This window comes from Mus musculus, chromosome 5, assembly GCF_000001635.26.
Source record: "Mus musculus strain C57BL/6J chromosome 5, GRCm38.p6 C57BL/6J".
Lineage (NCBI taxonomy): Eukaryota > Metazoa > Chordata > Mammalia > Rodentia > Muridae > Mus > Mus musculus.
Genome location: NC_000071.6, coordinates 128,981,555 through 129,008,600, shown reverse-complemented (window position 1 = coordinate 129,008,600; position 27,046 = coordinate 128,981,555). Strand labels below are relative to the sequence as shown.

Below are 27,046 nucleotides of genomic sequence, written 5' to 3'. Positions count from 1 at the left end.
GGGTGGGGCAGGCGCAAGCGCAGAGAGCGCGGGCGCGGTTGCCGTGGCAGCGCCTGCCCGAGGGAGGGCGGCGGCGCGGGGCCAGGACCCCGGCAGGCAGAGGCGGCGACGCGGCCACCGGAGAGTGTGCGGCGGGGCAGCTGAGCGGCGGGTGCCCCGCCCTGCTGGCCGGTGGGGATGCGGGACCGGCTGCCCGACCTCACGGCGGTGAGCAGAAAGCCGCATAGCGGTCTGAGCCGGCGGGCGAGCTGTTGTGGGTCGGGCAAAAACCCCAGGAAGAACCTGGGGAGTTGGGGTGGAGAGACGCAAGGAGGGGAGTCCAGAAGCAAGACCTTAGGAGGAGTCTGAGTAGGGGGACGGAGGGGAGTCCAGGAGGGGAACCTGGGGAGGGAGCTCCGAGGAGGAACGCCCCTGGAGGCAACTGGGCAGCGTCTCTAGGAGGGAATCTAATAAGAGGGTTCTAGGAGCCCCGGGGCCTCCAGAGGCTTCGGTGTCTCCAGGGATGGCAGGGCGTAGTCTTCAGGAAGGATCCAGGCAGCCTCCTAGCAGGGTCCCAGGGAGCTTTCGGTTCTTCAAGAGTCACAAGATGCACAAGAGGAACCCAATCGGTGTTTCTGAGCAGAGTCTCAGGGAAAGGGCTCTGGGGTCCTTGGCGTCTTCAGGGGTGTTAGGGTGGGGCTTCAGGAGCATTCTTGGGAGGTCTCCAGGAGACCCTGGTCAGGGCTGCATGCAAGTCGATTCTTGCGACAAGGCTCCTGGTCTTCCTTGGGTTCCAAGGGTCACAGTTTGTTGGGACTCCAGGAATGGGCTGTGGGAGAGGTTCGGGGCCGGTGCTGGGAGCATCTTACAGGGCACTTCTGGGCACAGATGCTGGTAGGTGTCTGAGGTGAGTCCTCTCCGCCTGCCCTGGCACTACTCCTGTGTACCGATGTTTGGGTCGGAGTCCTCTTGGCCACCTGACAGGGTTGATTTCAGTGGGTGAGAGTGTGGCTCAGGGTTTTAGGCAAGGAGCAAGGGCTGCGCTTGGGCTGATGTTGGACTGCCTGCCTGTTTTTTTTTTTTTTTTTTTTTTTTTGCAAGGCTCTTATCACAGCCTCTCCAACTGCCTGCCCCACCCTGGATGATACCCTTTCTAACTGCTTTATTTCATGGCCTGATACAGAATGCTGTGCTGAGTCTCTCACAGACACCCCACACAAACCTGGAGCTCAGGGGCTAGGTACCTGCTTCGGTCAGCACTACCCACTGGGGGCCAGAACTGTATTTACGTTTTAACACAGGCTTTTAGTCACTAGTGAGCATTTTGAGAAGAGAAAAGCTGAGCTTTTTAACGGGGAGTGTGTATACAGTATATCTGCATTTGCAGCGGTCAGTTATTGTACCCAGTTTTGGGGTAGATGTGACATTCAGAACATATATACAGTGCAGGCCCAGTCATGGCGTTTGGCCCTACCCTTTCAGGTGTTTATCATTCTTTTGGGATGAGAACTTCAAGACCAGCCAGGCTGTGGTGGCGCACACCTTTAATCCCAGCGTTTGAGAGACAGAGGCAGGCAGATCTCTTTTGAGTTCAAGGCTAGCCTGGTTTACAGAGTGAGTTCCAAGACAACCAGGGCTACAGAGAGAGAAACCCTGTCTTAAGAAACAGAGAGACAACCTCAAGACCCTCCTCACTGGCTACTGCAGGCATCAGCCACAGCCACGCACTGCGATGCAGAACGTTGGAAGGCAGTCTTTTCCATCCAGCCGGACCCCAGAGCCACCTGTGTGCGCTGCTCACGTCCATTCTTCCCAGACCCTGTAACCAGTCTGTTCTCTGCTCCCTTGAGCACAGCAGCTTTTACATGTCTACACACGGAGCATCTGTGTTGCTGTGCTGATAGGCTTTATGACCCCCCCACTGGCCTGGGGGAGTTTGTTGGGGGGGGGAGACCCTTGGCTGGATTGAGGGGGAAACCTGGGAAGGAGAGCAGTTTGCAAACTGCCAGCGCTGGACTCTTGGCAGGTTTTGTGGACCGCCTGGAAGAGCAGCAGCAGGTGGCGCCCTGTAGTGTCACAGCTCAGGTGCTAGGAGTGGGACCCAGAGCAAGTGTCCCTGGGCAGCTCTTTGGGACTGTTCCGGTGACTAGGTGCCGGATCCTCTTCTCTGTCACCACCACTTCCTTTTTAAATAATTTATTTATTTTTCTATTTGACGTGCATTGGTGTTTTGCCGGCACGTGTGTCTGTGTGAGAGTGTTGGTTCCTGGGGTCAGAGAAAGTTAGGCACTGTCGTGTAAGTGTTGGGAATTGAGTCCTGATCCTCTGGAAGAGCAATCTTAACCACTGAGCTGTCTCTCTAGCCCCTGCTTCTCTGGCCTTTAAGCGCTTCCGTGCTGTGCGCCTCCGGCCTCAACTCTGACAGTCCTCTGCGCCTTCCTGTTACTCCCTAGAGCTGTTGATCCGTTTCCTTCTATGCAATCACTGACCCTTGTGCTGCCGCTGCTGCTGCTGCTGCTGCTGACCCTTGTCTCCAGGTTTCTCCCCTATGGCTGCTGCGACTCAATGTGCTTTCAGGCCCTCTACTCCACTGTGAGAGCTTGCTGCATCTGCCTTTCTCCACACCACCAGTCCCCTCACCACTGCGAGCGGGTGGAGCAAGACCACTTGAAAGAAGCCTGTACAGGGCACTCACCAAATGAGCTGGACAGCCTGGTTATATAGACCGGAGAAGTGCGGACCCATCACAGACCTCCTTTGCCAAGGAAAGTTTGTGTTTGCACCACCCCAACACTGCCTCTTCGGGATCCACCCACTGATTTGGGGGGGGGGAAATGGTTACAGGGTTACCACAAGTTCACAAAGGCTTGTGGTAGGAGAAAGTTGAGTGGGGACTGAAAACCCTGGTAGAGGCTGTACCCTTAGGAGCTGGGGCACTCAGCTGCTGGCATTGTATAGGTTTCTCAGAGCGTGCAATGTTGCACATGGCTGGTGCTGGCCTAGGGTAGTCCAGATGGCTGGTTGACTGCCAGTGCTGTTGCTTAAGGCAGCTGGAGAGAGACAGAGAGCCGGACAGAGAGACAATTGCCTCATCCACCAATGGCTTTCTTTGCTTGCTGACAGGAAGCTGAACACAAGAGAGAATGCGTAGGATAAAACCCTAAGAGCCTGTCATTGTCCCTAACCCTGTTTAACAGTGATTTAGCTGTGTGCGTCACAAGGAGAGGGTCCTCCTTGTTCGTCTCAACTTCATCCACCACGACCAGCTTCGAGGTCCTTCTCTACTGCTGCACACAAAGTGGCCAAACTTTGCAGGTTGACCTTTTTTTCATGCATTCCGTCTCTCTGTGAAGATGCCACTACTGTGAACGTGGTGGTCACTGTGAAACTGGAGTTGGTTCAGGCCTCCAGAATCAAGTGGACTTCTGTGTCTGGGTTTGCTTTTGCCGTGACAGACACAGCCTCTGCTCTCTGCACAGCTGTGGCCTCTGACCAGAGTGTGAGGCCCACTGCTGTAATTCCCGGGTTCTCAAACATTTCCACTAGTGATCCCTCCCTTTTTCTTACATGACCCTGCGTATATGTGTAAGAGATAATACAAGTGGAGTGTTAACTGGTGGTGACAAAGCACGGGTGTGTTTTGATACACTTCCTTGGTGCACACTTGCTTGCTGTTTATCAAGGATGACAGCAAATAAGACCGACCGATGGACTTGCTTGATTTTTACATAAAAAAATTACATCTTGGCTAAATATTTGATACCGCAGGATTCAGAGCACAGCGTTGATATTTTGGTTTTGTAATACTCGGTGCTGAGAAGGTCCCTCCATATAAATAGATGAGCAGCAGAAAATGGCAGACCTTGCCAAGGGACGCTTCAGAAGTTGTTGGGAATTCTGTCCTGATCCCAAACTGAATTCATCATTTTTTTCCCCTTTTTTTCCTAAATAAAATTCAATTCAGCAACTCAAATAGCAATTTAAAAAAATCCATAAACTTTATGTTTTTGCACAAGTGCATGCACTAGAATGCACGCATGGAGGTCAGAAGGCAACTTGTGAGAGTTGTTTCTGTCTCTCCCATTTGAGTCTCAGAGTCAAACTGAGGCTGCCAAGCTTGGTGGCACACTGACCTGCTGAGCCATCTTGCTGGCCCTAGTAAGTCATTGAGACAGGGTTTCTCTGTATAACCCTGGCTGTCCTGGAACTCACTCTGGAGACCAGGCTGACCTCGAACTCAGAAATCCGCCTGCCTCTGCCTCCCAAGCACTGGGATTAAAGGCGTGTGCCATCACCGCCCAGTGTAAGTCATTATTCCAGGATTTTGGGAAATAGGGAGAACATGTGAGCCAGGTGGGCTGGGGAGATGAGCTGATTGGTTAAGTGCCTGCCTCGCAAGCATGGGGCCAGGGGTTCAGTCCTCAAAGCATTTCAATAGGCACCATGGTACCCACTGTAATTCGAACTCTGGGGATGTGGAGATGGACAGATCCTTGGGGCTCTGGTCCAGCCAGCCTAACCTACTTGTGGAGTTTGGGGAGGTCTAAGACCCTCAGAAAACAAAGAGGGCATTGCCCAGTGCCCAAGGAGTGACAGCTGAGGTTGTCTTGTATGCAAATAGAGAGTGACAGCTGTCTTTCTGCCTCACAGAGAGGTGTGTATCTGACCCAAGAAGCTCTGGGACAGGATTCGAGGAGCAGAGTACTGTGGGCTTACACTCTTTTAAAAAAGGATTTATTTATTATATATAAGTACACAGTAGCTGACTTCAGACACCCCAGAAAAGGGCATCAGGTCTCATTACAGGTGGTTGTGAGCCACCATGTGGTTACTGGGGATTTGAACTCAGGACCTTCGGAAGGGCAGTCAGTGCTCTTAACCGCTGAGCCATCTCACCAGCCCCCGGGCTTAAACTCTTGAAACCTAGGTTCTATGTTTCCAGAAAGTTAGAGAAAGCAACTTTCCCCTTCCACCTTATCTAAATGCTGCTTTCTTGTGGATAGGATGTGGGGGTTGATCTTGGGGTTAAAATGGCTGCAGTGCCGTGACCATGGTGATTCAAGAGTTTGAAGTTTCCCAGGAAGGCTTCTCATTAGCTCTGTATGCGTCCACCTGAGACAAAGGTACTGGTGGTAGTCACCTGTGAAGGACTTAAAAAGTAGCTTGTTTGAATGACCACAGTTCCATTGTTTGGGAGGTAGAGGCAGGAAGGTCTTGAGTCTTAGGTTAGCTCTGGTGACCTAGGAAGACTTTATTGCAAAAGAAGATTAGCTGTGGGGCTGGAGAGATGGCTTAGTGGTTAAGAGCACTGACTCCTCTTTCAGAGGTCCTGAGTTCAATTCCCAGCAACCACATGGTGGCTCACAACCATCTGTAATGGGATCTGATGCTGTCTTCTGGTGTATCTGAAGAGAGCTACAGTGTACTCCTATACATAAAATAAAGAAATCTTAAAAAAAAAAAAAAAGATGAACTGTGGACAGCAGTTTGCATTTGGAGATTTTGTACGATCTGTCTTGCTGCCCAGAGGGGTGCTTCAGGCTTTGGTCCATTGCTCATTTTCACACAAAAGCTGGAGCAACTTGCCTGGGATCGCCCAGACTCTTATGTCCAGAGTGATTCTGTCTCCGACCTCTGGAACGCACAAGCACAGATAAGAGTCCCAGGCCAGAGCTAGATGCGGCCCTGGAGACAGATTTGAGTTGGCTACGTGCAGTGGTGTCCCGTGGTCGAGGGCGGAAGACTGAGGAGGAGCTATGAGTTGCCTTTTAGGACGTCAGTAAATCAGAATGGATCAGGTCATGTATAAGAGTTTGGATTTTTCCATAGACCAATTATTTCCTGTTTTTGCTCAAGATATATCTGACCTCTACTGCCTGAGAGCATCTGCCATTGCTGGACTTCCTCTCGTCCTCTTGGCTGCGGGATGAGCCTGCTTCCTGACAGCTACCCCGGGCCTCTGCAGCCCTGCAGCCCTGCGGATTGCCTCTCTCTCTGCCTCGCTCGCTCACAACTTCCCCACCAGGAAGTCTCTGTCTGGCTTCTCTCAGTGGCCCTGGCAGTGGCCACCTTCTGTCCCAGCAGCCTGCATGGAGCTGCCGTTTGTTTTCTCTCCCTGTGCCCCCTGATTCTGTCATCACCCTTTCTTGAACGTCTGCCTCAAGGCAGTGTACCCTCGAGACTCTGGGCACGTTTCAGGCCATGGCTCGTGCTCAGAGAAGATTGCCAGAAACGGAGTTCTTGAGGTGCTCACAGTCTCACCCCACCGTGACCCTCCCCTCCCCCTCCCCCCTCTCTCCTTCCTACTTTGCATTATCTTTGACTTGCTGTATATCCCAGGCTTAGAGTTTACTCTGAAGCCCAGTTTAGCCTCAAACTCGGAATCCGCCTACCTCGATGTGTTGTACAGAGTAGCTTCAAGTTTGTTTGGTTTGTGTATTTGGTTGTTTTTTGGGGCCTCTCTGTGTAGCTCTTGCTGCCCTTGAACTTGCTCTGTAGACCAGGCTGGCCTTGAACTCACAGAGATCCACCTCTCTCTGCCTCCTAAGTACTTATGGTCTAGCTTGCTGGCTTCAAACTGGAGATCCTCCTGCTCCAGTTTCCTAAGGCAATTTGAGACTTCAGGTGTGAAATCAGGGTGTCAGCATCTCTGAAAGCCTGGATTTCTCCTTGCAGCTCCTAGATTCTGAGATACCCATCTTTGACACTCCATCCCCAAGGATACAGAGCTCCCTGGGCCAACCTCTGCTTTGTTCTCAGCTGCCTGCTGTCTTCCTTGCTGACCGAGTCAGCTTGATGATTTTAGCTTGTCCTCACACACACACCATCCCCAACCCCTGGAGTGAGCCACCCTAACAAGGCATGGCAGTGCCCCTATTCCACATGTGGTTCCCTTGCTGAGGGCTGTTGGGACAGCCTGTAATTCTTCAGCACTGCCCGTCATTCCAGGCATCTGGAGAGCAGCGGGTAGGCTTCTTGGGGGAAGTCACACAGAAGGGGCATCCCTGTGTGTGTGTGTGTGTGTGTGTGTGCGCGCACGCTGCGCTATGCTTCATGAATATAGAAGATAACCTTTTAGGTGATACCCATTTTTCATTAAGCTGGTCGTGGCTGTGTTATGTCCCTGGTGACAAAGGTTGCTCTCACACTCCTGTGTGTGTTTTAGAGCAGCACTCCAGCTGTAACTAACCAGCTGTCTTATCCAAATAATCAGCACTAGAGGAGAGGGGATATGGTTTGGGAAGAGCTGATTGGGCCTTAGTGAGGGTCCTGTGTGGAACCAGTGGCTTTTTATTTTTTCTTCTTCTTGGCACAGTCTTTCTGTTGTGTAACTCTGACTGGCCTGGAACTCACTATGTAGATCATGCTGACCTCGAACTCACAGTGATTCCCCAGCTTCTGTATCCTGAGTGCTAGGAATTAAAAAAAAAAAAAAGTGAATGAATGAATGAGTAAATAAGTAAGTAAATATGCACCACACTCCAACTTTGACCATGCTTCTTAAATTTGCAGATTTTTCTTAGCTGAGAACTGCAGTGATATCTTGTCTGCAAGGTTTCCTGGGTAGTAGTGGGCAGTAAAGGAACACCTCTGTGTGTCAGGCCTGCAGGGTAAAGGCTGGTAAAGGCCCCCAAGCAATGGAGGTTCCTAAGATGCCTTGCTGGGCTTGGCTGCCGGAAAGGAGGCCTGATCGTGCTGACTCATGGCGCTGGCTGCCCTGGAGGATAGAGCTCAGCAGGTCCCTCCCCTGCGCCTCCTGGCAGGCAGGGCTCAGCAATAGGACTTAGATAGAGACCATCTTCGAGGGGCCACGTATAGCTGTCCACAAAAACTGCTTCTGGCTAACTGAGACTTGTCTGTGCTGCCAGAGGCTTGGGCAGCCCGGAAGAGAGGCTGCCCAGTCAGGACCAGCATCCCTCCTGCATCCTGTGCTCTCAAGGTTCCAGGCAGGCCTCAGAGGCAGCAGCTGGGCAACTCTCCTGACCCAAGGCCATGCAGGGAGCTTCGGAAGTGCCTACTCCTGTTGTCTTGGATCCCGCCTTAGGCTGTTTCGAACAAGTAGCCCCATTCTAGCCCTTGTCTGAAATGCCTTCTTCTCCCCCACTGTTATTGATTCTGTCTTCCTCAACCCCTCTCTCCTTGTCAGGGTGTTTATTATTATTAAACACAGTGCGCGGTGGTCATCGCCCTCTTAGAAAGTATGCATGCGCCGACATATCTTGGAAGTTACCATGCACTCAAAGTTTTTGTTTGTTTTTGGATAAGGTCTCCTGTTTCCCAAGCTGGCCTTGAACTCACTCTGTAATGGAGCTGATCTGGAACTTCTAACCATTCTGCCTCTGTCTCCTAAGGGCTGGGATTACAGGGGCGGGCCACCAAACCTGGTAGCAGCTTATTATTTTCATGTGTTATTTTTTAAAAATTTGTTTTATTTTTCCTGCATGTATGCTGCACACCAGAAGAGGGTATCAGGTCCCATGAGGCTAGAGTTTTAGAAGTTAAGAGCCACCCTGTGGGTGCAGGGAACTACATTTAGGACCACTGGAAGAGCAGCCGGCGCCCTTACCACTGAGCCATCTCTCCAGCCTCTACCCCCAGTAGCATTTTTAATCTTTACAGAAAGTATAAACATTACAGGGATAGTGATGTAGCCCAGTGTTCAGAGAAGATACCGAGCATGCTCAGAGCCCTGCGTCAGTCCCCAGGATGACTCTGTGTGTGTGTGTGTGTGTGTGTGTGTGTGTGTGTGTGTGTGTGTAGTAATCTCTTCATGGAGAACAATCTGTTTCGAATGGCCCTGACTCTGGTGTAGATGGCAGCACCTGCCGTGGGGATCTGGCCTTCATTGACTCCCCCGGCTGCCCCCTTTTTTCCAGCCCATGTTTCTGTCACCAGGTAGAAGCTGCACTATTGGATGGTTGCAGGCTGTGGAGCATGGCTCCTCCCCTGCACTTGGTGTCCCGTGAGCTGAGGAGCTGGGGCCCTGAGTCGCTCTTCGGCCTTTGTGACACCTGGGAAATGTTTTCTGTTCCAGTGTAGGACAAACGACGATGGAGACACTGCTGTCGTCATTGTGGAGAAGGATCATTTCATGGACGGTTTCTTCCATCAGGTGGGTATTTAATGACGCATGGCCTCAGACTTTACCTCTGGCCACAGTTACCTCACAAGTTTATAGTCACATGTAGAGCAGCACACTTGTGTACCCTGAGACTGCGTTTTGTCTAATGGCATACCCTGTGATCTGACTGTGATCCCGTGTGGCACTAGTGCCGTCAAAGCCATCTGGGAAGTCCCCCCGCCACCCGTTTCTCCTTGTATCCCTATCGTGACTGACTTGTGACTGACTGTATTTTTGCTTGCCTTAATTTTGGAGTTTCCGGATGACGTCTCATGGTGTGTGGCCCAGGTTAGCTTTAACCTTGCCATCCTCCTGCCTCAGCCTCCTGAGCATGGCTGTGTTTAAAGTTATTTGAAGTATGTAAGTTCTTGGGGACTTTCAGCATCGTCACAATAGTAGTTAATATTGAGACAGCCTCAAGTGACTGCGTGCAGACAGCCTGGGAGGAAGGGTGGAGGCATTGCAGAGTGGAGGGCCAGTGTACTGGGGTCGTGGATCGGGCCCTGTGCTTGTGCTCTCCCTATGACTTGGATCTGTAAGATCTCAAGCAGTACTTCCTCCCTTGGGAAGCCAGCCACATCCCTGGAGTGGCTTTTTAAAGGATCGCACCTTGAGCCTTGTGACATCTCAGGAACCCAGGCTTCCTAGTCCCTTGGAGGCAGGAATTCTGGCATCTAGCTCAGTGCCTGGGGCCACATTTGCTGTTGCTGTTGGTCACCTGTGAAGCAGGTTGCTGGTGTTCTGAAGCCGTTGACTGCGGTTGTTTTTAATCCAGATTCCCCCAAGAGCATGAGCTGCATTTGCTACAGACTTCATTTCATAGTTTCTCCTGTGGACTGAGGTCTTAGAGAAGGAAACAAACAAGGCTTGTTAATGTAAGGCCATGGGGAGGAAAGGCCCCCAGGCCATACCCATCACACAGAATGCTGCAGAAGACAGACTTCGCTCCTGACCAGAGAGAGTTTGGTTAAAGACCAATAAAGCAAGGCCCTGTGTGGAGAGAACTTTTCTGAGAAGATAGTTAGAAGGGGCAGAGGAGACCCTGTGTGGGCAGCTTGTAGTCTCAGGCTAGACCAGCACCAATACCACCACCATGCACTCTTCTCCCATGGAACCTCCTACCAGGGTACTGTGGCCCACACCTGCCTTTCCTGGGAGAACCAATCTGACTTCAACTGCTGTGAGGGCAGGGGTGAGTAGCGATTCTAGGAGCTGGGCTGTCTCCTTGCTTTCTGACAGGAGGCCATCAATGTTGCTTTGAAAGTGGCACTTTCAAATGAAATTGAAATGCCATCTGTGCACTGGAACCAGCACTGTGCCTGGATTTCAGCCTCCATAGCAACACAGCCAAGATGTTCAAATAATCTATTTTTTATTAAATTTTTAAAATGTTGGATGTTTTGACCACATGTATGTATGTCTGTGCATCACACTCATGCAGTGCCCTCAGAGGCCAGAAGAAGGGGTTGGGTTACCCAGAATTACAGTTATAAATGGCTGTGTGCTACTATGTTGGTGCTGGGAATTGAACCCAAGTCCTCTAGAAGGGCAACCAGTGGTCTAACTACTGAGTCATCTCTCCAGTCCTGAGGACCAACTTTTGTTGTGGTGTTTCCATGGTTGATGTGACTACACTCCTGAGTGTGTGATGTCTGTGCACTCTGGTAGCAGTGGTAAGGGAGATTGCCTTGCCTCATCCCAGCATGAAGGAACCACTGCTCTGCCCTGCAACCGTGGAGTTCCATGTTGGATTTCGTCAAGTTTCTTTAGCTGTGAAGAGACACTATGACCACAGCAATTCTTACAAAAGAATACATTTCACTGGGGCTGGCTTACAGTGTCAGAGGTTTAGTGCAATATTGTCAGGTTGGGAAGCATGGTGGCATGCAGGCAGACATGGTGATGCAAAGGTAGTTGAGAGTTCTACATCTGGATCCACAGGCAGCAGGGACACAGCCCTGGCTTGAGCTTCTGACACCTCAGAGCCCACCCCCAGTGACACTTTTCCTCCAACAAGGCCACAAGTTCTAATAGCGCCACTCCCTATGAGCCTGTGGGGGTCATTTTCATTCAAACCACAGCACACCCAGGATAGCTTCCCAGCTCAAGTCTTAGGCCTGTGAAGACCTTGTTTGCCATGGAAGGCACTATCAGGATGTGGACAGTATATGGTGGCTATAATTACATAATCATTTTAAAGGAAGGGAGGAAGAGGTGGTGGTCCTCCTGTCTCAGCTGCCACATGACATCTCTGTAGCCAGGTTATATCTAGGTCCATCCTGGATAACCCCTGAGCTTCCTCATCTCATATCCCCAGTTGAATCTGTATAGGGTCCTTTGCTATAGAATGTAACAATCACAAGGACCAGGACACTGGCAGTTGAGTGACCATAGAGTTTTAGAGACAAAAGTCCACCTGAATGAGTCTTGCAGTGAGTTGCTCACACCATGCAGGGATTCAGGAGGATGCCTGAAGGGCCGTCCACCTGGATGGTGAGGGCTTCCTCATGGGTGGGGGGGTGCTCCCTTGGCCTCCGCGGGCTCGGAGTGTCACTGCTGACGGCGCTGTGTGGTATGGAGTTGCATGCTTTAGCTTCGCACTGCCTCTGCTGGTACTTGGGCTCCAGTGTAGAGATTTTTACAGCATATAGTTTTTGCTGACAAATGTTGTTTTAGACCTAAGAGTAGGGACTTTGGTAGATTTCTATTTTTACCTCATTTTAATTGCGTATATGTGCACATGTTGTGTATGTGTATGTACACACATGTGTGCACACTCATGTTTATGCTACAGTGTGCAAGTGGAAGTCAGGGCAGCTTATAGGAGTAAGCTTTCTCCTTCCACCAGATGGGACTCAGGTTGTCTGGTTTGGTGGCAAGCACCTTCAGCCATCTTGCTGGTGCCGGGTCCCCCCACCCCCCCCAACGGAAGAGATGCTCATCCTTTCTGTGGGATCACGAGTCACTCACTCCGGCCTCTCCCCGGAGGAGATGGACAGCGGAGGTGGCTTTGGCCTTATCACAGTGTCTCCCTCCTAGGTAGAGGAGATTCGAAGCAGCATAGCCAGGATTGCTCAGCATGTAGAAGACGTGAAGAAGAACCACAGCATCATCCTGTCTGCTCCAAACCCAGAAGGAAGTAAGTCTGTCAACTGTCCGTCTGTCCTCCAGCTTCTCCTTAGATGGTGCAGTGTGCTCACGTAGGTGATCGCACCTAGGCCCCCTTGGCATCTCAGGAATTTTGTTTTGTTTTGTTTTGTTTTGTTTGTTTCTCAAGAAACAAAGCCCTGGCTGTCGTGGAACTCACTCTGTAGACCAGGCTGGCCTCGAACTCAGGGATCCACCTGCCTCTGCCTCTGCCTCTGTCTCTGCCTCTGCCTCCCAAGCTCTGGGATTAAAGGAATGCGCCACCACGGCCTGGCTCCAGGGTGTCTCATAGTGTTTGAAGGCTCCTAAATTGCCCAGTGTTCAGCTGGGGAAAGACCATCAGCTAGGCAGGATCCAAAGGATAATGAGTGTGCCCCATGGGACTCTGGCTTAGCCGCAGCTCTACCCTAAGCCCACAGTTGAGGGGTAGTGGATCTTGTGTTTGAGGACATTAACAACAGGCTGATTGGGAAAGTAGTGGTTGCTTGATGGAGTTGGGCTAGCGATGGAGGTGAGTGAGTCTGGAGGCCAGTTGTGTGCCGCATACTAACAGAGGAGTAAGCACCAGCTAGATTTTCATTTCCTTAGGATATCTTTCTAAATCTCAGCTCTTTTTAGAAATGTTAAATGCCTTTGTTTAGAAACTTTGAATGTTGGCTGCCACTTACATTAAAAAAAAAAAAAAAAAAAACCTGGAAACTAAGACAGTGTCTGGTCACTCCCACACATCAGTTACTGTGGAGCAGCTTGCTCACCTGTGCTCACTCCACTGCCCTCAAGGAGCTAATCTGCCTGTCTGCTGGCTGCATATTCTGCTTCCTCCTGGGGAGTCTCATAGGGTCTCTGAGATCACACTGTTTCTGGTCACACTGGGGTTTTGTAAGGCCTCCCTTACATCTGCCAGGTTCCAGTTTGCTTCACCTCATTGGGTGTTTTAATGACATCACATCAGATGGCAAGAAAGACTCTGGGTGGAGTCCCCCAGAATCTCCATAGATGCCATAGAGGTATAGACATGGCAGTGGACTGCTGCTGTCAGTTAGCTGCAGCCAGTGACCTTTTACCCCGAGAATGGCTGGGGCACCAAAGTTGGCTCTGAAGGTCTAGAGCCAGGTCTCCAGGAGGGTGACATGCGTGGTATGTCTGATGGAGCAACAGGGACCAGGAAGACAGCGACAGCAGAAGGGACTTCTGGCAGCTTCTTCCTGGGTGTGGTTGCATGTACTCTGTGTCCCAGTGAAGGTTAGCATCAGAGATCTGATTGGGGTGAGCCTGCAGTGCTGGCTCACCCCAGCTGTGTCTGGTAACACAGTTCGGGGTCTACCAGGAGCTGGCCCGGACACGGCACTGGTGGCTGGGGAGGTGAACTTGGACAGGCACTGAGAAAAGAAGGCTGGTTGCTCCTTCTCTGTGCTTGGCCTGCATGCCTGTATCTGTAGTGTAAAGTGGTCCATCTCACATGCTTCATTTCCCCCTTTTAAAGAAATAAAAGAAGAGCTGGAGGACCTGAACAAAGAGATCAAGAAAACTGCTAACAGGATCCGGGGCAAGCTGAAGTGTAAGTTTGCCTTCTTGGGTGCTGGTGGGGTGTGGAAGTTGGTACCTTTTTCCTTAGAGTTTTATTATTATATTTCCCAAAATGAAAATTGAGACTGCTTCTAAGTAGGTTGGTTATCTGTAATCCCGTGCTATATCTCATTGTGACTCAGTAGGTGACATTGGGCAGGTGTTTGAGAAAGTGGGGATAGCTTTCCTAGTGACTCGCCAAGCTCTCAGGCGGGCCTCTTAGCTAGAATGTTCTTTCCAGCCCCTAGAAGCTCAGCTGAGATCATGGTCCTCTGTGTTCAGGATGACGCCTTGGCTGGGTTGAGGGTTGTGGCTTTTTGCACAGTGCTTAAACAGAAGTTGCTTTCCTTGATCTGTGAGGAAGACATATGTTTAACTTTTTTATTTTTTTCTGAGACAGGGTTTCTCTGTGTAGCCCTGGCTGTCCTAGAACTCACTTTGTAGACCAAGTTGGCCTCGAACTCAGAAATCCGCCTGCCTCTGCCTCCCGAGTGCTGGGATTAAAGGCATGCTCCACCACTGCCCAGCTGACATGTGTTTTAACTTACAGAGACACATCAAAAGGAATAAATCTCATCTCCGCACATACCCTCTCCTCAGGAACAGTGACTCCCAGGTAGCAGGCACTCTGCCCAGATCCTAGTAGGCTCCTGGCACTCCTCACTGGGCTCAAGGCAGACCTTAGAGAGTGTGCACCTTAAAAACAGCGTTGTTCCCAAGAGCGCAACCACTTTATGTCTGAGTCAGACTCATTACAGTGATTGGGTGATTAAAAATACCCGGCACACCCCATCTGTACACACAATATACTTACACAAGTGCACACACATGCAAATGAACCAGAGCAACATAGAGACATGTGGTTACACACACACACACACAAACTCAGCATATGAATCCATAAAAACAAACACGTAAGGCCCATGTTCAGTCACATACCTATATGCATATTTGTGCATGATTTTGTTTTTGTGTGTTTTTCTGTATGCATGTGCCTATGATTTTGGTATGCATGTACACATAAAACATGTTTGTGATTGTCCATCCACCTGTCTGTCATTGTCCACAAGTGCGGACAGTGTCATAAGCATTCCTTATGATGGCTGGACTTTAGAGGACAATTTCCAGAGGTCACCTATTCTTTAGTTTTGTGGGGAAAGTTGAGGCCATCCCTGAGACCAATGTCGTATCTTGGTGACTCTGTCCTGCTTCCTTCCAGCTATTGAGCAGAGCTGTGATCAGGACGAGAATGGGAACCGAACTTCAGTGGATCTGCGGATACGAAGGACCCAGGTTGGCCTTCCAGGCTCAGTTAAAGCGATGTGGAAGAGCAGCATTATGCTTTGTCCAGACTCAGAGCAATTTCAGTTTTTATTTTTTTATTGTGCTGGAAGTTGAGGCCAGTATCCTGCACATGCTCAGCAAGGGCTCTGTCACCAAGCCACAGCCGAGCATCACATCTGCCCTTATGTAATGTCTGTCTGCAGGGGGTGGGGGTGGGGCTGGGGGGCTGCATCTCTTCCATGTGAAGAGATGACTCAGCGACTCGGCTACCTATATGCTCTGTGCCTCAGAGTAGAGGACTAGCCAGACCACCTAGATGGTAGTGGTTTGGTTTTAATCAGTTTTTTTTTTTAAAGATTTATTTATTTATTTTATGTATATGTGTACACGGTCGCTGTCTTCAGACACACCAAAAGAGGGCATCAGATCCCATTACAGATGGTTGTGAGCCACCATGTGGTTTGCTGGGAATTGAACTCAGGTCCTCTGGAACAGCAGTCCATGCTCTTAACCACTGAGCCATCTCTCTAGCTGGGTTTTCAACCTTCCTAATGCTGTGACCCTTTAATATATAGTTTCTCATGTTGTAATGACCCCAATCATAATATTATCTTCATTGCTACTTTATAACTGTAACTTTGCTTGTTATGAATTGTAATATAAATGTCTGACATGCAGGATATCTGCTATTTGACCCCAAAGTGGTTGTTACCAAAAGCCTTAACTATTAGCCTTAACTATTCAGGGTTTATGGTTGAAACTGGGATGCTCAACCCTGTTTGACCAAGCCTGCCAGCTTAGGGCAGGCAGTCCACGTGCCTGCCAGCTGGATTCAACCTGTGATAACGCCCTCCCTCTAGAGGTCAGCTGGCTGCTCCGGGCTCCAACTTATTTGTTGTTGTTATTGGTGATGGTGGTATTTTGTTTTGTTGAGCCAGAATCTTACTCTGTATCCCTGGCTGGCCTGGAGTGAGCTTGTTACATAGACCAGGTCGACCTTGAACTCACAGAGATTTATTTCCCTCTCCCTCTGTATTGGAATTGAAGGCATGCGCCACCGTCCTGGTGGCCCAGGTCATGCACCTCCCATTGCCGCTCTTTCTCTTACTTTCTTCTGGGATGGAGTCATGGTTGGGGCTTCTTAGTCGTCAGTTTTACCTCTTTCAAAGGAAGGGGTTGCCCCCACATAGTAACACGGTATTCTCCGTGTTCTAGCACTCGGTGCTGTCACGGAAGTTTGTGGACGTCATGACAGAATACAATGAAGCGCAGATCCTGTTCCGGGAGCGAAGCAAAGGCCGCATCCAGCGCCAGCTGGAGATCAGTGAGTAGGGCGCATGCGGGAGACGTGCTTCAGGACCCATCAGATGGCAAGCGCCCCACTTCTAACTGCAGAGTAAACCGAAAGGCCCTTTGCTGCAGCCTGTGCCTAGAGTCAGGCAGATGTGTTATGTGTCGTAAGCTTCAGAGTTCTGAGTGCGGGGCTGTAGTGGCTTGCGATTGCTGGTGCTGCTATTTCACGCATCCCGAAATCTTGTGGTCCTGATTTCTTAAGGCATTTTCGTGTCCTGCAGCTGCTCCTACCTGGCTGGGAGAGGATCATCCTCATGTGCCTCCTTCAGCTTAACTCCCTCTGGCTAGAAGCCCTGTGGGACCCGAGCATAGCTGCTCCTCTGTAACACCAGGGTAGGGTTGTGACACATTGCATCACATTTCTGCCACATTACTGTGTCCAGGAAAGTATTTTAGAAAGGGCAGGGAAACCCTGTTGTTGGCAATGTTAATGGCTCAGTTAAGGCTTAGTGAAGCCCCGACTTAGCTAGGGTTTTATTGATGTGAAGAGACACCATGACCAAGGCAATTCTCATAAAGGAAAACACTTAATAGGGGCTGGCTTACAGTTTGGAGATTCAGTCCATTATTGTCCTGACGGAAGCATTGCAGCACGCAGGCAGACACAGTGCTGCAGAGGTAGCTGAGAGTTCTACATCTGGATTGTCAGGCATCAGGAAGAGAGAGTGACACTGGGCCTGGCTTAAACATCCAAGACCTCAGACCCCACTGCCAAAGAAGGAACTTCCTCTAACAAGTCCACACCTCCTAATAGTGCTGCTCCCGATTGAGCCTGTGGGGGCCACTGTCATGCTCACTCCCACACACCCACAGTTGAGCAGCCCTGGCTGCTGTGTCAGGCTGCGTCCTCATTGCAGTTCCCGTTGTCTCTCAGCTGGGAGGACCACCACTGACGACGAGCTGGAAGAGATGCTGGAGAGCGGGAAGCCGTCCATCTTCATCTCGGATGTGAGTGCCCTGGCGTGAATGCACATGCTTACCTACATGGTAAGCCTTTAACTTACCAGCCAGTCTGAAGTTAGTAATGCTTTCCTTTTTATCTTCCAAAGATTATATCAGATTCACAAATCACTAGGCAAGCTCTCAATGAGATCGAGTCCCGCCACAAAGACATCATGAAGCTGGAGACCAGCATCCGAGAGCTGCACGAGATGTTCATGGATATGGCCATGTTTGTCGAGACTCAGGTAACGAGACATCTCCCAGACAGAGCCCGGGTGCGGAGAGTCTTAGATGCAGCCTGCTCTGGCCAAGAAAGCCCTGGCTTGGTATTCAGTCTCAAAATTCAGGAGTTGATTGCAGTGTTAATGCTGAGTTGAAAACTCGAGTATGTACTTGCTCATAGGATATTGGGTAGTTATAGGAGCCAGGGGACAGTCACATACAGGCCAGCTACTTAGATAGACAGCCTCAGGCAACAAACATTGGGCGCTTGTTCATTGAGAATAATGAGATCTTCAAACATCTGTGGTGGATTTTACAGTAAAATAAAAGGACATACAGAAACCTTACTTTAGCCATGTAAGTGTAAGTATATGTGACCTCAGCTACATATAACAGTGCTCCCAGACAAAGGAGATGGCCAAGCCAAGCATCCTGAAGACAGCAGGACGGTGGGGGCATTGGTCTTCCTCTCTTAGGGCTCTATCCCACAGGAGTGACTAAACAAGGATTGGGGCCATGGCTAAACAGGAAACTGACCAGAGCTCACTCTCATTCTGTGGTGTTCTTGCCTGCCCTGCTGCTCAGGCAGGGAGGACCAGAGAGTGCATGCAAGTATAAAGACATTAGGAAAAATTCAGCAATTACTGGGAAGAGAGGCCCATTGGACACGCAAACTTTATATGCCCCAGTACAGGAGAACGCCAGGGCCAAAAAGTGGGAGTGGGTGGGTAGGGGAGTGGTGGGGAGGGTATGGGGGACTTTTGGGATAGCATTGGAAATGTAAATGAGGAAAATACCTAATAAAAAAATATTTAAAAAAAAGACATCAGGGTGTGTATGCACGTGTGATGTGTTTGTACTGACTCAGTAGCAGTGGGAACCCGCAGAGACTGGACTAGTCTTCCCAGGGTTTTCAGACCCCTCGGGAAAGTCTGGGGCAGGCTAAAGTGCAGGTGGCCTCCAGGTTCCTTGCCCCCTTTGTGAGTCAGCTGTCAGGGTGCTTTGCTCATAGCCAGTGATGTTCTGTGGTTACCTGGATACAGAAAGTGCCCGTCCCTGCGTGCCCTGCCAGCCTTGTGAAGAATGGTGTTTATTTGGGTGAACCTTATCATAAAACTTTGAAAATCTCAAGTACCACACACCTGTGGAAGACACCTAGCACTTAACAATTGTGTGGAGGTGAAGATAGGCCCTGAGGGGTTGGAATTGGGTACCAATGGGCAGGGATGGGCACTGATGGCAGGGGTGGACTTGTGTGGTTTTCTTTGAGATGGCGTGGACCAGTTGCCTCTTGGTCTAAGAACTGAGGAGTGAGGTATCTGGCAAGTTTGCAGATGTTCAGAGGGAAAGCAAGAAGAACGGCGAATTGATTTTGGAGACGCGAAGCTTTGTAATAGCTCAGGCTTTATTACACCACGCCCCACAGTTACACACGCCACTGTTTGTGGCCTCGCTTCCCTGTTAGAAGCCTGTCACTGTGTTACATCCATAGTCCAGAGACGGACTTACTAGTGCATTTGTTTGTGAATGATAAGTCACCTGTCCATCCTTCTCCAATGCTTTGCTATTGGCTGCCACAGACTCTGTCTCCTCCTGGACGGGACCCAGGTAATATGCCCCTCCCCAGGTAACGTCGTGTCTCCTCCATTTTCATCCTTGACTGTCAGTTCATCATCACCTCGGGGTTGTACCTATAGTTTGTTGATATTGTCGAGATAAACACTGACGATTTTCTGTGTCAGAAGAGACGTCATCCTTAGCGCGTGGAATGTTTTCTGCCCTGAGTTCGTGGCCCTCCCTTTACCTCATGTCCGAGAAGAGCACACCTGTCAGGTCACATCTCATTTGTGGACGGTCTTCACCTGTCTCCATTGCTGCCACCCCCTTTTCTGCTGCTTCTAAAACATGAATGGAATTGGATTGCTTTTGCTGGCCCTTCCACACCAGCCTAGCCCTTCTGCCTGACCGTGAGGGAGCCTGTCTCTATCCCTCTCATGCTGGGCTTACATGGGAGCCATCTCAGGAGATGTGGCAGAGCCATTTGAAGTTTGCTGAATTGCAACCTTGTTTTCAGGGTGAAATGGTCAACAACATCGAGAGAAATGTGGTGAACTCTGTAGATTACGTGGAACATGCCAAGGAAGAGACGAAGAAAGCCATCAAATACCAGAGCAAGGCCAGGCGGGTGAGTCGCTCTACTGAAGATGCAGCCCTGGGTGCTTTGTCCTCTCTTGGCCTCTAGCTGAGGAAGGAGCAAAATGCCTTAAATATACATTTTTATTTTAAAATCAAAAATAATTTTTTTCATTAAAATTTCCTAGGTCAATTGGCTTATTTGTATATTAGCGATCTAGTGGGAGGAACAAACTGATAGGATTTGGGTTTTCCCTGAAAAATCACTGGTGGCACATGGTCTGTTAGAGCTGTTTGCTCTGCTGGGTAACCGGCTGGCAGTGGCTGTAGGTGGGCCTGGTACTTGAGTAGGAGCCCTGGGAGGCAGTCTCAAAGGAAGCCGTCCCTTTGCCTAGGCTCTGTCCTGCACCCAGACTGTCCCAAGGCAATTCTGGAGCAGTGGATGTTGCAGGTGCAGAATTCTGGAGGTATCCTGCTAACTTGAGTATCTCCCGCAACATCTCTGGAGTTTGGGTTTGAGTTCCATGCCACTGCCTGCAGAGGTGCCAAGGATGATGCCTGCTTGGCAATGAGTTGTAACACCTTTGTCCAAATCTTCAGATTTAGATACATGGGCATGTGAGTTCTTCTGGGACAGCTGAGGGCCTGCAAAGGGCATCACTGTCTGATGTGGGTGGGAGGCCTAAGCAGGCTAGGTTTCCCAGTCAGAGCTCTGACTTCCAGGCCTCCTAGGAAAGTGTCCTGTGTTCCAGTCCGGCAAAAACTGGTGTGAGTCTGTTATGTGCCCAGGCGAAAGCTAGTGTTACCGGGTTACATAGCAGGCTGACTCTAGGAGGCCTGACGCCATACATCAAGACCCTCTGGGAAGTGAAGACTGCTCTAGGTCTCAGGCCTGCCCATAACTTAGATTTCAACATGAGTTCTGGCAGTCGCTTCGCTCCAGTGAAGGATACCCTTGACGGTGGCAGTGTGCAATCAATATGGTGTAATCAGCCTGCTTTCCTTTGACAGAAAAAGTGGATAATTGCTGCTGTGGCGGTGGCTGTCATTGCCGTCCTGGCTCTAATCATTGGCTTGTCGGTTGGCAAATGATTGCGTAGATGGCGCTGGGTGCTTGCCTCTCCCTCAGGGTGGCAGTAAGTGACTAATCAACTAATTTACTTATTAACCTTCTCAATCAGCCAGTAGTGTTGTTTCCCCAGTGTTACTATGCTCAAAATTCTTGGGGGCTTGCCCATTGAGCACTTTGCTTCAGGCGTTAGTGGCCTCTGCTTACTGAGGCGACACAGGCGGCACAAGGTGGCAGCTCCCTTGCCGGCTCCCTGGAAAACTAAATGCTGCAGTTCTTACATTGTTATGTTGCAGTTCGTGTTACGTTGTAACTTTCTGGATAATGGCAGCAACTGCTAAGAACTGTGAAATACTCTTAACTGCTCAGTTCACAGTGGGACTGAGAGAATGGAACCGAGCTCTGTACAACAGCAACAGACCAAACTCTTCCTGGGTCCCTGCCTGGCAGCATCTGTTCATTGGCAAGCAAACCCTGATATTTAATTAGCCGCCTGCTAGTTCCTGCAGGACCCTGAGTGTCCTGCGCTGTCTGGAAGGGCTCCTTTCGTTGGTCCTGAGCCTTACTGTAACCCCTGGGTCCTAGTGCTGCACTGGGTCATCCTTGTGGACACAGGACAGCCGGTGCTACTTCTTTCTTAACAGTGGTTTTCCACAGTGGCAGAAAGGAGGCTCCTCCGAGCTGCAGTCCTTACTGCCTTGCCACCTGCGAGACTTCTCTTGATTCCAGCACCTGGGTTGCAGAGAGAGCTCTCATCCTGGGACAAGAAAGACCTGCAGCCCCTTCTCTGTTGCCCCAGAGGTTCATACATCTTTCCTGATGTTGTCCTCCTAGTCTGCTGAAAAAGATGACAGATTGATTTTTTTTTTCTTCTACAAAATGGGACTTTTCAACATTTTCATTACTTTGTAAAACCATGTGTTTTGTTTTCCTGTAGCACCATGAGGTCAGTTGTGCTGTGAAAATGGTCACAGAGGTACAATGGTGGCACTCAGCATGACCAGTGAAGCACCTGCTTTTTGTGGGTGCCCATATGCTCTTCTTGCTAGGACCCAGGAGAGCAGGTCTGAGCCTCTGCCTTGGGTCAGCTGGCCATTTGCTGGAGTGCTTGTATATAAAACACACGCATGCACTCACACACACATGCACGCACAAATGCAGAATAATACACATTCTTTCCTTCCCTCATGAAACTAGAGGAGACAGCTGGGCCCTGTCTCCAGACGTGGTTTTCTGTTCCCTCCTGTCTCCTAAAGATGGACAAAAGTCACAGCCTGCCGAGTTACAGTGGGGCATCATGGGAACGGTGCTTGCTTTCTCTCTGCACTGCAGACTCCTGTCTCTTTTCTTGCAGAAGGTGATGTTCGTCCTCATTTGTGTAGTCACTTTGCTTGTGATCCTTGGAATTATTCTCGCAACAGCATTGTCATAGCAACCGTACCCCAAGAGCTCTTTGTCCTCGGTGACTCCGACCATACCTGCAGCTTAGTCAGCATCCTGTCCTTCCACGAGTGAACCTCAGACTCCAGGGCTAGCGCCGAGCACTGAGGTTTTTATTGGTGATGAAGAAGAAAGCACCGCAGAGGTTTCGTACCATGAAACACCGCGAGCCCAGTGGATGCGACATGCCAGCCCAGAGAGCCTGGGTCTCTCTCAAGGACACCACAGAGATTTCACAACAGTGGCCTTGCCTTGGTAGCTTTGAAATAGGAATGATTGAAAAAGCCTAATTTTTAAAGACAATGTCAGTGTTAAAAATGTATGTTGTGTGTAATTAGGGTGTGCTCTGCGCTCAGCTGGCAGTGCTGACGAAGAGACTTCGTGCCAGGCCTGATCTCTGTTCATGTCTTGTTTGCAGAATCATCACAGAACTGTTTTGTAAGGCATCTGTAAGTTAAGTTCCTTAATCTATTAACATCTAAACTCCCTTTCTAAGCTAGACACTGCCTTGTGAAGGACAATGGGCCAGCCCCGGGCAAGCATGAACACTGCCTTACAGCCCCTCAGGGCCCTTCTATAGTGCCTTCTGGTGACCCTGACTAGGAAGTGTGAGGGTCTGAAGAGCCTTGAACGTTAGCTCACGGAGGGGACAAGCAGTCACATGCCGCACTCATGTTACTCTTCCTTGTTCATGTGAGCTGATGGAGTCTCAAGGCAAGGCGACAGTGACGATGGAGCAAACTTGGTGCTCACTAAACTCAAGAGAATGGTCCCGGGTACATAGCCACTCCTGGATGGCACCTGAAGGACCAGGTCCTCAGCCCAACACCCACGAGTGCCCAGAGTTCCTAAGAAACCATGAAGTGTGGGATAAAGCTGTGCACTGGTTTACACTTGTGAATAGATGGCCCAGCGACCAAGTATGTGAAGGATACCATGACTAGTGAACTCTGCCAACTGCTGACTGTGATGAGTGCTCACTCTACCCCAGCCTCACTTGGTGGGATATGATGTAGCCATGCCGGGTCAGAACACCAAGTGTGAGCAAGTGCTACTGAACTATCTAAAAACCATGATCCTTTCAGTGGTGAGTGTGCCACACTGTCACCTCCTCACACCTCCTGGTCTGACACCCCATGTGCCGAGAGCTACTGCAGCAGGCTGGGCTGTGGGTCCTGGTCTAGAGTTAGCCTGTAGTGCAGCCACTCCTGGCTGATAGCTCACCCTTCCTAACTGGGAGCTCACCCTTCCTGCCTGGAAGCTCACACTTCCTGTCTGGGAGCTCACCCTTCTTGCCTGGGAGCTCACACTTCCTGTCTGGGAGCTCACACTTCCTTCCTGGGAGCTCACACTTCCTGCCTGGGAGCTCACCCTTCCTGCCTGGGAGCTCACACTTCCTGCCTGGGAGCTCTGAAGATGAACCTGGGCCTTTGCAGCTCACCCTCTCTGCATCAGTCAGTGCCATCGGATTTAGCTGCAGAGACCATGCGTACCACCCAGGCTCCCACCACCCACAGCCAGGTGTCCCTCCAGTCCAGCCTGAGCCCTTGGCCTGCAGTGTGCTCGCAGAGCGCTCAGGAGACCTCTCGACCAGGCAGGCAGCTGAATCTGGATTTCCAGTGAATCAGGGGTGTGTGGGTGACTGAGTCAGCACTCCAGATACATCTCTCTGCTGACTTCATAGCCTATTTAAAAATATATTTACAGATTCCCTTGTTACCTTTTCCAAGCATTTCTTCAAATATTTTGTGTTTACATTAAAAAGTTCTCAGAGATGCAAACAAGAAATCGTTTGTGCCTCCTCATTGTAGCAGGGAATTTGGGGAGATCACGGTTGCGTAAGAGCCCATTGTGTGACACTTTCTGAGGGGACATGAACGAATATCTACCCACTCCAGATAGGTAACCAGCCACAGACCACAGTAAGTCTAAACACATCTTCCATGCAGGCATGTCTTCCAGGCAGGAGATGTCAGTTGTCATCCCGAGAGGAGCAGCTGACGTGATCACCTCTGCCAATGAGCCCTGTTAGCTTGGAGGGCTGGGCACGGGCTGACGGGAGACTGGGGCTCTGTAGTAGTGGAACTGCCTTCGCGTTGCCCCAGGGCTGCTATGTGGTGCAACTTGTCCTGAGTTTTTATGCAACAGGCTGCGTGCTCAAGAGTGATACACATTAGTGAGCATGGTAAATTCACTATTTCACCAAGGGCATTTGAATGGGATCCTCTCTTGGGTTGCTCAGTGGCCCTCTACCAGAGGTCAGTAGACATTTATTTCCCCTAGAATAGACCCTGACTGGAGGGTATATGTCATGGGTGAGAGGCCAGGAGTCTCACCCTCAGCCTGGTCACTGGAGGAGAACCACACAAGTTTAGGGCCTAGATACAGGCACAGTGAAGTCTAGATCCCTCTGTGTGCTGGGGACCTGGAGTTAAGTCACAGTGACCTTACCCCACCTTTCTGTTTTATCAAAATGCTCCTTAGCTTGGCCCCAGACCCTCTGCAGGGGCATGTCCTCTCTCGGGCCAGGCATAGAAAGAAGGGAACGGTGCGAGCTCAGCACTCTGTTTCATAGACCAGAGTTTTCTGTCCCCTTCCACCTAGACAGGTGTGACAGACTTGGCTTCCTCACTAAGGCACCACTGACTTCAGTGTGCTGTGTAATACACACACACACACACACACACACACACACACACAACAACGCTCTACTCTGAAGACAAGCACAGGTCTCCCTTCCCCCTTTCGTGAAGCAAGCAGCTCTTGCTCCCCAAATACCCACACAGCAGCAACTGTGAGCCTGGCAGGCCCACCATGCTGGGGAGCAGAAGAAACCACCCAAGTTAGGGCACCGTGGGGTCCAGAGGAGGGCCGGGAGCCACAGATCTCAGAGGTGTTGGTATGTTGAATTTGGACTGTTCAGAGAAGAAAGGAAATGGGTGAAGGGGTGTGGTGCTGTGGGTTTCTGGGGTGGGGTGCCACAGGCTAAGGCAGCATGGGGAAAGGTGGGGACATGCCTGACGGGGGCTCAGTCACACGGGAGAAGGCTGTGTCAGTGTTGGGCAGCAGAGGTCAGGAGAGAGACACCTTGAATGTGTTCGGTGGAAGATGAGGGGTCCAGGGGCTGGCTATCGCTTCGGACTCCCATTGGTTCGTTCACCGTTAAAAGACATTGATTGCCCCGACTATGATGTTGGGCAGTGTGATTGCTGAAGAGGAACAGAGAGGACCCCTTGTGAGCTTCCTGAGTATGCCAGTGACAACTATGAACAGGACAGAGGGTGCTGGACACTTAGTCTCTGCTTCCTGCCCTACACTGCTTCCTGGTCTTTCCTTCCCATTCTACCTTGCTTCCTGGTCTTTCTTTACTTCCTGCTCTGGTTCCACTTTACTTCCTGCCCTGCTTAACTTCCCACCCTGCACCATTTCCGGTCTTGTCTAACTTCCACTTCCCACTTGGCTTCCTTTGTTAGCTTCAATTCTCTCTTCTCTTCCTGCTTCAGTGTAGTTGACCCCAGTGACTGGCTTTAGAAGCAATTGGTTTAGTGATGCTGGCTTTACAATCACGGATGCCCAACACCTTCCTAGCCACCAGCCTTGCAGCCTGTGGGATAGTTCAGCAGAGCCTCCCCCCCAAACCCTGAGGCCAAGGTCCAGCGCCAGGGACCCATTCCTGAGTGTCTCGGGACCTCACCCCTCTGCCCTCCCACCCAGCTGTGCCTTCTGTGCCCTGCAGAAGTTTCCCAGTAACCGCTCACAGTCGACTGCATTGACTTCTCTGGTCAACTTAACCCTACAACCAGAGCCAAAAGTAGAGCCACAGAAGAGCAGAGAGGTCAAGATGAAGGCAGATGCTAAACCAGGCAGGAGCCTCCGGCTATGACATCAGGTCTGTGGTCCCGCCCAAGCTACCTACATCAGTAGCATCCTTTCCCACTGGAGAGTCATCCGAGCCCCATATGGAATCCTGCTGGGACATAACTTTTTTTAAACTTTATTTTGTATGTACGAGTGTTTCGTCTGCATGTATGTCTGTGTCGCATCTGCATGCAGTGCTTGAAGAGGTCAGAAGAGCCTCACAACCAGTGGAGCTGGAGTTACCTCAGCCTTTGTGTGGGCGCTGGGAGTAGAACCTGGGTCCTCTGGAGGAGCAGCCAGTGCTCTTACTGCCGAAGAGTGGATCTCTCCAGTTTGGGGACAGACATTATTTTTGAAGGCCATGTGTGACATGGGCAAAGCCTCGGTCACATCTCCCAGGCCGAGTAGCTGTCATACCCTGGGTTTCCAGAGGCTGTAATTGGTGCTGGAAGATGATTTGCTTTGAATGTCTTTGGCCGGATTTAAGCTCCGGGATGGAATTCTCTCCCCGAGACACCCACGTGGCTCACTCCCACACTAGTCTGGGGCCTTAGCCTTAAGGCCACCTGCTCAGAGAGGCCTAACATGGCCTGTACTCTCATAGACACCCCTCCCCGCACCTCACCCCTACCCCCACACACCGTTTTCCATTTCTTCCTAGGGCTGTCTCTGCCCTCCACACCGGAGTCACTCATGTACTATCCGTTCTGACCAGCAGGTGGCAGCATTGCTCACCGTGCCCTCTGTGCTATATAGGGCACACTGTCCGATACATAAAAATGATTAAGGCTCAGAATAGGAGCCACCATCTCCAGTACCTGCTCATGTCCTTGCCGTTAAATGCTACCGCTGATTTAATGCAATGACTCAACTGCTTCGTTCAAGTGTGGGCAAGTATAGAGGTACCGTTTAAGCAGGACTCTGGCATCTAA

The 27,046-nt window shown here is 50.5% G+C and overlaps 1 protein-coding gene across 9 annotated transcripts; it reads left to right on the top strand.

Moving 5' to 3' along the window:
- Stx2 (syntaxin 2) lies at positions 1 to 24,044 on the top strand. 9 transcript variants are annotated; one of them, NR_152615.1, is made up of 12 exons: positions 29 to 207; positions 9,014 to 9,091; positions 12,140 to 12,239; positions 13,731 to 13,805; positions 15,033 to 15,106; positions 16,313 to 16,421; positions 17,325 to 17,398; positions 17,500 to 17,637; positions 19,195 to 19,222; positions 19,689 to 19,799; positions 20,759 to 20,883; positions 22,171 to 24,044. NR_152615.1 is itself a non-coding variant. In NM_007941.3 (11 exons), exons 1-10 carry the CDS (start codon positions 178 to 180, stop codon positions 20,837 to 20,839), a joined length of 870 nt encoding a protein of 289 aa, NP_031967.2. In that variant the 5' UTR covers positions 29 to 177; the 3' UTR covers positions 20,840 to 20,883; positions 22,171 to 24,044. The 9 variants fall into 9 exon arrangements, 5 of the variants coding, with proteins under 5 accessions (XP_006504339.1, NP_031967.2, NP_001272963.1 ...); XR_003955580.1 differs by having other exon boundaries at positions 1 to 207; positions 17,500 to 19,222; XR_377049.3 differs by lacking the exon at positions 19,195 to 19,222 and having other exon boundaries at positions 2 to 207; positions 17,308 to 17,398.
- Positions 24,045 to 27,046: the final 3,002 nt, after the last annotated feature.

What these genes read in the sequence shown, in the direction of transcription:
- Stx2 (NM_007941.3), top strand. Translation starts at nt 178, where the DNA reads ATGCGGGACCGGCTGCCCGACCTCACGGCG. An exon ending in TGCTCCAAACCCAGAAGGAA is followed by an intron (nt 12,240 to 13,730) that starts GTAAGTCTGTCA and finishes CCCCTTTTAAAG; the next exon opens with AAATAAAAGAAGAGCTGGAG. An exon ending in ACCAGAGCAAGGCCAGGCGG is followed by an intron (nt 19,800 to 20,758) that starts GTGAGTCGCTCT and finishes TTCCTTTGACAG; the next exon opens with AAAAAGTGGATAATTGCTGC.